General features: G+C 45.7%; 1 protein-coding gene across 2 annotated transcripts in view; it reads left to right on the plus strand.

Moving 5' to 3' along the window:
• Positions 1 to 13,066, plus strand: part of DDX4 (DEAD-box helicase 4) — a 38,246-nt gene extending 25,180 nt beyond the window's left edge. Inside the window, exons 12-21 of one of the 2 annotated variants that reach the window (XM_059695041.1) lie at positions 50 to 192; positions 794 to 946; positions 1,287 to 1,441; positions 4,036 to 4,165; positions 5,735 to 5,901; positions 9,454 to 9,599; positions 10,555 to 10,654; positions 11,421 to 11,691; positions 11,836 to 11,946; positions 12,560 to 13,066. In XM_059695041.1, coding sequence (XP_059551024.1) covers positions 50 to 192; positions 794 to 946; positions 1,287 to 1,441; positions 4,036 to 4,165; positions 5,735 to 5,901; positions 9,454 to 9,599; positions 10,555 to 10,654; positions 11,421 to 11,691; positions 11,836 to 11,946; positions 12,560 to 12,646 — 1,463 coding nt within the window. In that variant the 3' untranslated portion in view covers positions 12,647 to 13,066. The remainder of the gene's footprint in view (positions 1 to 49; positions 193 to 793; positions 947 to 1,286; positions 1,442 to 4,035; positions 4,166 to 5,734; positions 5,902 to 9,453; positions 9,600 to 10,554; positions 10,655 to 11,420; positions 11,692 to 11,835; positions 11,947 to 12,559) is intronic. The other variant, XM_059695040.1, reaches the window with a different exon arrangement.
• Positions 13,067 to 13,331: the final 265 nt, after the last annotated feature.

Below are 13,331 nucleotides of genomic sequence, written 5' to 3' on the forward strand. Positions count from 1 at the left end.
TTTCTTCTGGTCCTGTAATGGAGATCCTGTTTATTATTTGAATTCCAAGGACCAAAAGTGACCTACGTCCCACCTGCCCCACCCGAGGATGAGGACTCCATCTTCGCACATTATCAGACAGGCATCAACTTTGACAAGTATGACAGTATTCTCGTGGAAGTGTCTGGACACGACGTTCCACCAGCGATTTTGGTCAGTGGTCATTATCCCTGTATTGACTGTCTCAAACTGTGGTTTCAAAATATATGGCACATTCCTTTAAGTCGATACTAAGGAATACAAGAATTTCATCTTAGTCAATAAAGGGTTAGGAAATTCAAAACCATGTCTACCACCTACATAGCGTTAATTCCTGTGTTGAAAGAGAGGCTCCTGATTTCACCCTCACCTCCAAACCAGGTGCACCTTTTACTTAACATTTACTAAAAAGGATACTCTGTAGAGTCAAGATCTCTGCTTCCGAAGTATTTGAGAAAGTTGGGTTAGGGGAGTGATTTCCTAAGGCAGGTGGGACCTTGTTGATAACCAGCCCTTGTTACTGATCAGTTATTTGTGTCTCACAGGTTTAAAGGGGGCAGAGAAACTGCCTTTAGAACCACTGTCTCCTGGAACTACTCCTTATGCATTTGAGTAGTGATGCAGGTTGGATAGTACTTTGAGTGGGGCCGTATTAGTAAAGTAATTTTAGTATGTAAAGTGGAATTTTAAAAAACTGAAAACGAATTCAAATGAAATGTTTATGGAATGATCTGCAGTTGATAAATGGAAATGACTCACTGCCCCTTTCTTGTAGACGTTTGAAGAAGCTAATCTCTGTCAGACGCTAAATAACAACATTGCTAAGGCTGGTTATACGAAGCTGACTCCTGTGCAGAAATACAGCATCCCTATCATACTCGCAGGGCGAGACTTGATGGCTTGTGCTCAGACGGGATCGGGGAAAACTGTAAGCCACTTTCCCACGTGTTCTGCCCACACGCGAGTTAACGGTTTTTGAACTTTGGTTCTTCCCCTCTTTTGTTGGATTGAAGGTTTGAAGATGATTTCAGTGAACTGTCGTAAATACTGTACTTACATTTTTGCTTCTGGTTTCTGCTCTTAGTGGGGTGTGCGTAGTTCTGAAGAAAGAATTTTGAAGTGATTTTAGACTAGTGTTGCAGTTAACAGATGTTTAATTTTTCTAGGTGTGTTCAGCTCCTTCTGGAACATGGTAGTGTCTAAACCAAAATGATTAAGGGTGGAAGAGGATGCGTGGTAATTTGTCAATTATGCCCTTTAACTTGTAGGCAGCGTTTCTCTTGCCAATCCTGGCGCACATGATGCGTGACGGCATCACCGCCAGCCGCTTCCGGGAGCTGCAGGAGCCCGAGTGCATCATCGTGGCCCCCACCCGAGAGCTCATCAATCAGATCTACCTGGAAGCCAGGAAGTTCTCTTTTGGGTGAGTGCGTCTGGAGGCCACTCACTTGAGCAAGCGTTTTTTAAGAAGACTTTCTCCTCTGCTTGGGGGAGAACTCAGTAGCACCACAGTCGTGTAACTTAATCCAAGTGTTCTTCTTCCTAATCTTGTTTATGGAATCCCTGCTTATTTTTATTTTTAAAAAGAAACATGCTTATGAAAACTTAGACGATAATAGAATAAGAAAGTAAGGCAGTCCTCGGGTTATGTCGGACTCGACACACGTTGTTTTGTGGTTACATCACTATCTCCCATTTATAGTATTTCTTAAAAAGTTCTGTCATTTCAACGTATGTACAGTGGGGCCTTGACTTATGAGTTTAATTCCTTCCGAGACCGAGCTCATTAAGGAGCTTGTTAAGGAGCTCGTTAACTCAAATTACTCTATCAAGTCAATGCAAAAAATCGGCCGAGAGACAGCTGGTATCTCAAAAAACTCGTTGGTCGGGACACTCGTAAGTCAAGGCCCCACTGTACATATGTGCGTTATGTTTTTTATTATTTATTTGCCACAAGTAAAGGTCGGGAATTGTTATCTCTCTTTTAAATGTTGTTTACTGTTTCCCTTCATTACTGCTGTGTCTGTGCTCCATGTGAGGACGTAGGTGCTCGAATAGGTGGGTTCTTACTACGGCGAAAATCGCATTACGTCACTCTGTAGGAACAGATCTCCCACGTAAACGGAGGACCTACTGTAGTGAACCTATTGGTGTATGTTCTGGTAATTTTTAATTTAAAAAATAAACTTCAGGTGTTCCTAATTTTCTCCTCTTTTACACATAAACATGGAAAACTGCTTATTTCATTATTAGACCTAATTTTTAAAGACTTTAAAATTGCCTATGTGTATGTGTTTTACTTCCCTATTTGGGGGTGTTGGAGTTGTTTCTAATTTGGGGCTACTAGCAATAAAGCCTTCCCATAACCATTGTGTGGAACTCTGTGTCTGGTAGATTACTTGCCTCCATTTCATTGAGTTCTTTTTCTAGATCTCTGCAATTCTTTCATTTGGGGCATATTTCTTTGTTTCCTCATTTTGGCTTCTCTCTGTGTTTCTGTGCACTAGGTAGAACTGTTGAGTTTCCAGTCTTGGTAGGATGGCCTTAGTGGTAGGTCCTGTGGGGCCCAGCGACACAGTCTCCTTGACCCCCTGGGCCAGTTCTGCAGGAGTGTCTCTGGTGTAGGCTCTGTGGGCCTCCTGTGGGAGTTGAGCCTTGATGGAAATACGGTGCCTGTGGGCGGTGCAGTAAGAGGACTCGACACGGGCATTGGCGGCTGTCCCTCCAGCCCTCAGCCAGAGCCACACAATGTGGTCTGTCCCCGTGTGTCTCCGGCAGCCTTCCAGCCCCCGTCCCTTCACTGGAGCCCAGAGTGAGTGCCCACGAACGAGCATTTGTGCACTGTCCCTTTAAGGGGAGCCCTGGGCTTCCAGCTGCCTTCTGTCTCCCTGGACAGGCAGCATCGCTGCTGGCTTTCCCAGCCAGGTGTTACATGGGCTCCTCTTCTGGCTCTGGTGCTCTTGGCTGGGGAGCCCGGTGCGAGGTGTGACCCTCACTCCTAAGGGGGAACTTTTGCAATGAGACATTCTTTCTGGTTCTCAGCCGCCACCCAGGTGGGAGGGCCCAGCCCTTCTTGCACCGCCCCCTCCCTACCAGTCTCGGGGTCTGTATCTTTGGTTGTCAGGCTTCTGTTCAGCTGCCCTCAACTTGATGCTCAGGTTGGTGGGTCTGTAGTTCAGTTGGAAGGTTGATGTGGTCATGGGAGGAAGTGAGCAGTGTCCACCTGCTCTGCGTCTTGCACCTTCTCCACACGTGCCTTTCGGTCCTCGTGACAAATGGTGGCCTGCTCAGCTGGCGCCACCTGTGATCTTAAACGGTGTATGCTGCAGTGTTGCTTATTCTAGAACTGGCCCCTTTCTCTTTATGAAAGCACATATTCCTTTGGATGGATGGACTGTAATTTTGAGTTTTCTATTGTTAGATGCTTAGGTAGTTTTCAATCTTTCGATACTAAAAACAATGTTGGCACTGAATCTTATTATACAGTCATCTTTGCCTGTAACGGGGACATATCTGAAGGATAAATTCATGTGTGTGAACTTATTGGAACAAAAATACGTTTTTAAATTTGAATAGTGACTACAATTGTGAAATGGGTGGCTTCAGTTTACCCCCTCAAGTGCCAGTTTCCCTATGGTCTGCCTGACTGGTGTTATCACACTTGAGGGGAAATGTATTCATCTTCATTTGTTTTCCTTTTAGAAATAATGTGTAGCTTTAAAAAGGTTTAAAGGTTATTTGTGCTTTTAATGAATCATTTCTTCATGTTTTTGTCCTATTTTTGTGTGGGCAATGGTGGTGTTTATCCTTGTTTTTGAAGAGCTCTTTATCAGATCATAACAAAATATTTTTCCATGGTTTTTCATTTGTCAACCTCTTCCTGGGAAGAATTTAATTTTTTAAAGGTTGTTGAATGTATTAGGTTTTGTCTTTATGGATTTTGCTTTACATTTTGTTAGATATAAGTGTCTAATTTTTAAGTAACTAGAAAATAACATTTCTTTTTCTTGTCAATAGAACTTGTGTAAGAGCTGTTGTCATATATGGGGGAACCCAGTTTGGGCATTCAGTTCGACAGATAACCCAAGGCTGTAATGTGTTATGTGCCACTCCTGGGAGACTGATGGATGTCATCGGTAAAGAAAAGGTAGGCGCGGGGGCGGCTGTGTGGATGAAGTAAGTGTTGTGTATGGGAATGGCGACAGTGCTGTAGAGATGGAGGTGTTTGTTAGAGCACCATCGATAACCATTCCTATGGTAGGCCCCCTCACATTTTTTTAATGTGTTCTTACCTCCTTAACAGGAGATAAATACTAGTTCTCATTTCATACTTGGGAACACAAACTCAGCGTGATCATGTTATTTATTTAAAACCCCCTAGTTAGCTCTAGTAAGTTAATAGGGCTAGAGTAGAATCTCCATCTGATTTCAGAACCCGTATCCTATACCCAGCCACCCTGGGAGACAGATGTGATAAACGCTTTTCTCTAGTTTCATCTATGTCTGGATGAAATATTTTTCCCCCTAGAAGAAGCCTTTGACGACAACAATTTTGTCTCCCATGTAAGTGTGGGAGCGATAGTAACCAGACTTGTTAATTTTCTACGACTTTAGGAGATTTTAGGGCCATGTGCATACTTTAGGTTTGCACATACCACACTGTTACATCTCTGAACAATACTTTAAGTTCACTTTCATGAACGTGATTTGCTGCTTCTTTTTTTTTTCTTTTTTAGCTCTTCTCTAAAGAGGTTACTCAAAACATGTTTTTCTGCATCAAGGCACTTCTCTTAGAATACTTACTAAGAGTATGCAGAGGGGGCAGGGATGGAGGGGAATGGATGAAAGAAGAGGAAAGGATTAGCCAAAGAACGTGCTGTGTCTGCACAGCCCGTGGACACACACAGCTGTGTGGTGACGGCCAGCAGGAAGAGGGGAGGGGCCGGGGGCAGGCGGGCCAAGGGGGGTTGTTGGAAATGGGAACATCTGCAATAGTGTCAACAATAAAAATAAAGTTAAAAAAGAGCATCCAGCGAGGTCCACCTTGATCTGTCACTAAGCATGTCCCATGGTGGTACCAAAGTCATCCGTTTCCTGTTTGTAAATGTGTGCTTCTCTTTATAGCATAAATGTTCAAGGTCAGAGGCGTTTCCCAGTTGTTTGTGAGTGGTTAGAGAATGGAGAATTCATTCAGGATTTGAAAGAGTTAGAAAAAAAATTGCCATTTAAAAGACATTTGTATTTGTCATTCTGTTAGAAATTTTTATTTCTCAAGGAATCTGACTTTATCAGAAAACAGTCTAGATCTGTGCTGTCCAATTCATTATGCATATGTCTATTTAACTTCAAAGATGATTCAAAACTTAAAATTCAGTTTCTCAGGCACACTAGCCACAGTTCAAGTGCATATATAGCGACAGTGGCCGTGGCTGGTGTGTCAGGCAGCGAAGATGCAGAATGGTCACGTGAGTGAGGTCTGCTGGGCAGTATTGGTCTAGATATTCTGGTTTTAGTCGTAACTTACAAAATGTTTACAACATTAGAAATAACGGAGAACTGAAATAGTGAAGTATTATCTAAGCATAACCATTCTCATTGCATTGATTTCTAATCTTCATCCTTAAGAAAATATTAATAGTTGGAATGTGTAATATTTTAGTTTAATATAATAACTAGTGTGCATTCTCTGCTCTAATCTTGGAAAATACGCATAAAGATTGGTCTTAGACAAGTCAGATATCTAGTTCTGGATGAAGCTGACCGCATGCTGGATATGGGTTTCGGACCAGAAATGAAGAAATTAATTTCCTGTCCAGGAATGCCTTCAAAGGAACAGCGCCAAACCCTTATGTTTAGTGCAACTTTCCCAGAAGAAATTCAAAGGTTCATTTTTTTTCTTCTTAAAGATAATTGTAATGTACATACATGCTTTTATAGAAACAGAAGCAATATGAACATTCTATTTTTGAGAAATATTTAACTTTTTTAAGATTATAAAATAGTTTTAAAAAGTAGATGTATTCCTAAAAAGTGACCATAGTTTTCATTGTTTCTTACCTTTGTTCTTGGCTTTGCATTAACCTCACATTTTATTAAAATGTGTATGTGTGTATTATAGCACAGCACCCAGCTAGGATTTAGTAAGTTCTTACTAAATTAAGTTGTTTTTATAATTGTCCCTTTTCTTCAAATCAGAGTTATAGAGCTTGGGGGAGTTGGTCTTGGGTAGAAGATGTGCCCACCAGCTGTTGACAGATGTGGCCTGGTGAGTTGTGAGCCAGGAGGATCCCTCTAGTGTGTGACTCTGCGTTGGGCCTGCTGGTCCCTTAGCCACGCGAGCCTGCAGCGCCCAGGCAGCAGCGTCAGCTCCTCGTTCAGCTGTTTGCAGAGGCGGGACTGTGCTCTCCTCGGGAATCAACCTCCAGACCTGCCGAACCTGCTGTGGGGCAGGAGGCACAGGTCCCTCGTGGGTCTCTGGGGTGATGGGATGGGGCCTCTCTTGCTTGCGTCCCTTGGTGCCCAGGCCCATGCACCACAAAGATCCTGATTCGAGTTCCTGTGACTGTGGCGTGATGAGGCCACAGGCCTCACAGAGGGTCTCTTCAAGCCGGGCACTGGCTGTCTTTCCAGGGGACAGGCAAGGGTGGTTCTAGCTCCTGCCAGGGTGGCAGCTCCGGGTCCAGTGTGATGTGACTGTGGGCCGCCTGTGCTCTGCAGAGGGCCCTGGTCTGGTAGAAAATTGCATGGGGCCACAGGCCCTCGGGCGGGGCTGGCTGGCAGTGTCTTTCACTCATCACATGTTCCGTGTCTGCATGTCTACCCTGAAATAGGAAAGTATTTGGGTATCAGCCAGCCCCAGTGGCCATGTGTGCCCCATCGGGCAGCAGTGTTTGCTGAGGACCTTTTATGTGCCATGTTGGATTCTGAGCCTGGGAACATACAGTGAGTCGGGTGGAGTCCCTGCTCATGGGTCATGTGTATCGTTCAGTCCCTGACTCCTCGATCGCATCACTGACTTCTGCCTGAGTTCGTGCTTCTCCCTTCCGTGCTCACCGAGGCCTTGCAGCATCCATCTCATTGGCTGGCACCTGCCGGTAATGTCCAACCTATTGCCCGTATCCCTGGTCTCTTTCCTGGGCTCCAGATGCTCAGATCTAGCCTCTTAGCGGCATTTTCCTCTTGGATGGATTACCAGCACCTCCTGTTCCTCATGTCCAAAGCTGACCCCTTCTTCAGCCTCCTCTTCCAAGTTCTCCTTATTGGGATCATGGTCTTTTTAAGCCCAAATCCTTTGAATTATGTTGAATCCTCCTTCACATTCCTTTATGTCACTGCCCTTGAACAATACTCAACTTGGCAGTTATCCCTAAAATGTTTCAAATCTGTTAGTTTCTTCTGTTTCCAGCCGTAATTTAGAGCCTTTTCCGTTTTCCTTTGCTTGTTGGCAGTAGCTTTCCAACCTGCCTCCCTCCCTTAGCCCCACTTTCACAGTAGAGATAATTCTGAAATGAAGTCTGACCCTCTGGGACATTGGTTCAGAATAAACCCTTGCGTGTCTCCCATCCCCACAGACGATAACAGCTTTCAAATGCTCACACGTGACCATCGGCCTCCCCTGCCACTTGCTTACCTGGAATCATTTGTTTCTGGTCTGTGAGCGGTGTCCTGTGGCTGGACAAGCTGCATCCTATCCTCCTCGGGATTTGTTCTCATTTCTCCTCTCCTTTGGCATGGAATGCCTTGCATCATTACTCTTTCACATTCTTACTTGCTGCTTCCTCAGATCAAGCTTCAAACTCAAAGACTCTTCTAAATAGACATCATTTTAAACTGTTTAAAACATTGTACATTTATTGGAATGCAAGAAGTGTTCAGTAGATGCTTTTGTAACACTAGATTGTTATATAAACTAGAGGCCTGGTGCACGAAATTTGTGCACTTGAGGGGGGGGGGGAATATTCCTCAGCCCAGCCTGTACCCTCTCCAATCTGGGACCCCCTTGGGGGATGTCCGACTCACAATCCGGAACTGCTGGCTCCCAACCGCTCGCCTGCCTGCCTGCCTAATTGCCCCTAACCTCTTCTGCCTGCTAGCCTCATCACCCCCTAACCACTCTCCTGCCAGCCTGATCGATGCCTAACTGCTCCCCTGCCAGCCCGATTGCCCCCAACTGCCCTCCCCTGCCAGCCCGATTGCCCCCAACTGCCCTCCCCTGCTGGCCATCTTGTGGTGGCCATCTTTGACCACATGGGGGCGGCCATCTTGTGTGAGGGTGTAATGGTCAATTTGCATATTACTGCTTTATTATACAGGATACATTAAAATACTATATAATTAAAATGTGTGAACATTAAACTGGACATTTTAAAAGTATAGTAATTATTTTTATATAAATCAATGTGAGCACTTCAGAAGCAGAGACTGTCATATTCATCTTTGTGCACCCAGTGCCCAGTCCCAGGTGTGCCTGGCGCAGGTGCTCACGTGTGGTCAGTGATGAGGAGGAGGATGGGCAGGAAGGAACTGTGCTCCCAGTGCCCAGTCCCAGGTGGGCCTGGCTCAGGTGCTCACATGTGGTCAGTGATGAGGAGGAGGAAGGACAGGAAGGAAGTGCAGATGCCATCAAGGTTTATGGATGAGAGGGTGCTTGCTGGATGGAGGTAGATCAGAAGGAAGCTCTTCTCTTCTCTCTGGTGGGGAACAGGTGAGGGGAAAGCACAGCAGTGATTGGTGAAGGCTCTGGGTGCGCTGAGTTTGCACTATTTTCAGATACTCGAGGAGGCGGCTAGAGAACAAGGGGGAGAGAGGGGACTGAGATTTGGACCTGCCCTTCATCCCCCAGACGCAGCTGTGTGACTGCCAGGCCCCTTCTCCAGCTCCCAGGTCTCGGGGCGACCTTGTGCCTGTCAAGATGCTGGTGCCCAGCTATTGGGCGAGCAGCCTGGCCTGGCCTGGCCTCTGGGCCCTTATCTCGCTTTTTGGCCCAGTTTTGTTCAAGTATGACTTTCTGTGCATCACGACGTGACACGCACTGACCTATGGTCTGGCTTGCTCCTAAGAGTTCGTTTGAAGTTTAGTAATTTGATAAACAGTATTTTCCGTGATAAAAGCAATGAGCAAAGAACAGAATTTTTGCATAAACTTACATTTCAGTGGAGCATACTTTTTATTGTTGTACACACATTTTATAGTTTTGCGTGGTCAGCACATGCAGTTGGAATTACTATGTCCATTATTTGACACAAACTTTTTCACTAGTAGTTATGTATTTTGCAGAACCTTAGTATTTTATATTGATCTTTGAAAGTAGTATTTGGATGATATAAGTATTCACCTTATATTGTAGTTGTTATGATCTGTCTTGCAGGATTTCAGCGGATATTTTGCATATTAATGGAAGAGGTTAAGTGAAGGAATAATCTTTTGTCTTTCAAGGATGGCTGGGGAGTTTTTAAAACTGAACTACTTGTTTGTTGCTGTTGGACAAGTGGGTGGAGCATGCACAGATGTCCAGCAGACGGTCCTCCAAGTGGGCCAGTACTCCAAGCGAGAGAAGCTGGTCGAGACCCTGCGGAACACAGGTGCCGGCATTGGTGTGGTTATCTGTTACGATTCTGATTTTTTAAAGCTACTCTTAAGGATTGTTTGGTATGGGTTTTAATAAGTTTATTTTCATTCTTTTTCTAAAGCTGTTTTTATGATTCAGTTTTCTGTGTAATTATATAGGAGGATAGTCCTTTCTCCTCCATAACGGTTAAAAGTAGGAAGGATTTGAGACTTTGCTTAACAGTATTTGACTAAAAACTATTCCAGCAGGAAAATGGGGGTTTTGTTTGTTTTAGAAAATAGAAAAGCTTAGTAACATATTTTTACCTCAAGCCCTACCCCACCCCACGTGAGCTCTGCTGTATTTCCAGCTCCCGTTTTTGCTTCCGAAGGCCTCCTGTGTTCATCGATCGGAAGCATTTTCGAGCTGGAAGGGACTGAAAGACCCGACTCTGCTTCTTCAGAACACACTGCTGAGAAATCAGTTCCCTTCCCCAGAGCAGCTCTTAGGGACGGTCTTCCACTGCATCTGTTAGTTTGAGGGAATAGCCGCAGGCTGTACCTGGAAACAAAACTTCCAGTGGGGCGCGCGACAGGCTGCACGTCCCCCTGCCCGCCTCCCCCACCCTCCTCCCGTGTAGTAGCTCGCTCTCAGTTTGAAGGGAAAGAGGCAGAAGAAGGCAAGGAACCATCTGATTTCCAAAAATGAGCAAGAGAAAGAAAGCATTTTCTAAAGGTGTCTGGTCTTTATACAGGGTGCCCCTCAAAAACACATACGGTGCACACTTCAACGGCTGGTTCAGACTGGATTTCTCTCTCCCCCCAGCCCAGCCCATGAGAGGACATTTGCGTCCCGGATAGCGACCAGGCCGGTTGGTCGAGGTGCTGAGAGTGAAGAGGTGGATGAGAAGGTTTCCTACCCACCTCCCTTTCCTTTTTCTGAGTTTTTGGTTTGAATGTTAGTCATAGTTCCATTGTCTTTCATTGTAGGTGATGAAAGAGCTATGGTCTTTGTTGAAACTAAGAAAAAAGCAGATTTTATTGCCACTTTTCTTTGTCAAGAAAAAATATCAACAACAAGCATTCATGGGTGAGTAGATTGATACCACTTCCTAGGAGGGAGGTGGTGTCTACTTGCCATTTGTTCAGAAACATGAGTCTATATAACGAATATGATAGAATCCTAGGATTCGTGTTCAGAATTCTCAGAACCTAAATATTATTCTTCATCTTCATATCAAGGTTTTATTAGAACTAAGTGTCAGGGACGAGGGAGGTAAGGCCTGTCTTAGGGCTCCTCCTCCCCAGGAGTGGGGCCTCCTCTAAGGACCCCTGCGGGCCCGGTGCTCAGAGCCAGGGCTCCCTCTGCCGTCTAATCTCCTTGGCGCACTGCGTGCTTACAACACGCTAACGTGGCTTGTTGGTCCTCCACTGGTACGTGTAAAATATTATCAGTGACTGTAGGATGCTGAGGTTATACTTTGTCAGAAACCTGTATTTTTTAAGAAAGTATTCTAATCAAGTCGTCGTGTTTTTCCCAAGACTAGAAAGATTATTAATAGAGATTAATAGGTGAGACTTGGCATTTGTCATCCAAGTTTACAGCCTGACTGTATGTCTTAGCTGTCACCCCATCTGCAGCTGGGGATGGTGTTCCAGCCTCAGAGTGTTGTGGGAACTGTGAGATACGTGGTATGTGAGAGAACAGTATGTCATATGGAGCTCGTATTAAAAAGAAATGTAGTGTCAGAGGTTTTTACTGGTAGTAAGAATAAATTCACACGTCACACTTGAAAGGCTCTCCTTATAGTTTTTGACAGAGCTGTCCTAAAATACGTGCTTTCCTTTCTTCCCAGGGACCGGGAACAGAGAGAGCGAGAGCAGGCCCTGGGAGACTTCCGCTGCGGGAAGTGCCCCGTGCTGGTGGCTACTTCCGTAGCTGCCAGGGGGCTGGACATTGAAAACGTTCAGCATGTGATCAATTTTGACCTTCCCTCCACCATCGACGAGTATGTCCACCGCATCGGGCGCACCGGCCGCTGTGGCAACACCGGCAGAGCCGTCTCCTTCTTTGATCCCGAGTCGGACAGGCACTTGGCGCAGCCGCTCGTGAAGGTGCTGTCGGATGTGAGTGTCCCGGCTTGGAGCTGCGCCCAGTGTTCTTACCTCAGCGTGGCAGCTGGCGCCTCGCGCAGGGCGTTCAGGAAAGCGGAGGGCAGTCTTTGAGGCTGCATCTGTGCCTGTGGCTCATGAAGTGCATTTGTTTTAAAGGCTCAGCAGGACGTTCCCGCGTGGCTGGAAGAGATCGCCTTCAGTACCTACGTGCCCGGCTTCAGTGGGAGCAGCAGAGAGAGCGTGTTCACATCGGTGGACACCAGGAAGGTTGGTGAGGGCAGCTCAGACGGGGCTGTCGTCGCTCCGCGGGATATGTCTGATACTGAGGCATCCCGAGAACCGTCAGCATTTACCTGAGCCATATTGTTATACCTGAAGGTTACCGTGATATTTCTCTAAAATTTCATATATACAGGTATTTTTGGTGTTAAAGGTGCAGAATTAACATCCAGGTTTATACTCAGAAGTCCCCCTCTCCCCAAGTGTGCTGGCATTTTAAATTCTAATTTGGTATCTCTTGAACTTCCTGTAGGAATTCTTTATTTTGGGAATTCTTGCCACATTATTACTAAGATACAGTCCTAGAGACATGAGTTGTACATCTTTTCTGAGGTGTCAGTTTCTAGGCAACAGAAACAGCATACGAATCATGAAATAGTTGTGCGTACTCATTGGTGTCAGAGCTTTAAGTTTCTCCATTTGCCAAAACTATTGGCTTGAAGTGTTTTCCTTGACTTCCCAGGTCTAGGTGGGCCTTACCCCCAGAGCTGGGTCCTGGAGACTCAGGCTACCTGCTCTCGTCTGGGCCCTGTAGCCTAAAGCGGTCAGACACTAACTCTCTCTCTCTCTCTCTCTCTCTCTCTCTCTCTCTCTTTTAAAGAATTTCCGTGGCAAGAGCACTCTGAGCACTGCAGGCTTTTCCTCCTCACAAATCGCGAACCCAGCAGATGACGAGTCGTGGGACTAAAGCCACGGCAGCCGTCAAGTTCTGATAGAGTTTCAATGCAGAGAAGCAGTTTTGATTTGAGTTTTTAACGGAAGTGTGAAACCCAGTACTTGTACCTCCTGTCGTTCTGTTCTTACTCCCGCCCTTGAAAACCCCTCACCGACGAGTTATGTGAGATGCTGACGCTACAGCTTTGCAGCTACTGATGCAGACGGTGTTGACTGGAAAGATTAAAGCATTCTAAACGCCTTGCTTGCTTCTCGTGTATTCTTCAGGGATTGTAGGCATGTTTCCTGTCCAAATGCTAACTGGGTCTTAGGCTGGTGTTTATGACCCTATAATAGGCAGCAGTGTGTGTGATGTGCTTGGTGAGAGATGCTTGGGCTCAGTTTTCCTTACAAGGAGGTTTGACACAAAGGTGTGTCCCTGGAACGGGAGGCAGAAGTGACAGCAGGAGCCTCTGCCAGCAGCTTCTCGTCGTCAGAGGTGCGATGACTTCAGTGAGTGTGTGCAACGTGAGCTCTGTACTCAGTGGCCAAACAGTGTGTGTTCGTGTCCTGTGCAGATTGTCCTTGAAAATACAGGCTGAGGCCGCGCCCTCCGAGCTTGGCCACCGCGCTTTCCTTTCTCGGTTGCATAGCACAGTTTCAACTCCTCTTTTGAAATTTTTGTTATGAAACCAGTGAAGTGAACAAAGTCATCTTAT

The sequence above is a fragment of the Myotis daubentonii genome, chromosome 4 (assembly GCF_963259705.1).
Source record: "Myotis daubentonii chromosome 4, mMyoDau2.1, whole genome shotgun sequence".
In the NCBI taxonomy this organism is placed as follows: domain Eukaryota; kingdom Metazoa; phylum Chordata; class Mammalia; order Chiroptera; family Vespertilionidae; genus Myotis; species Myotis daubentonii.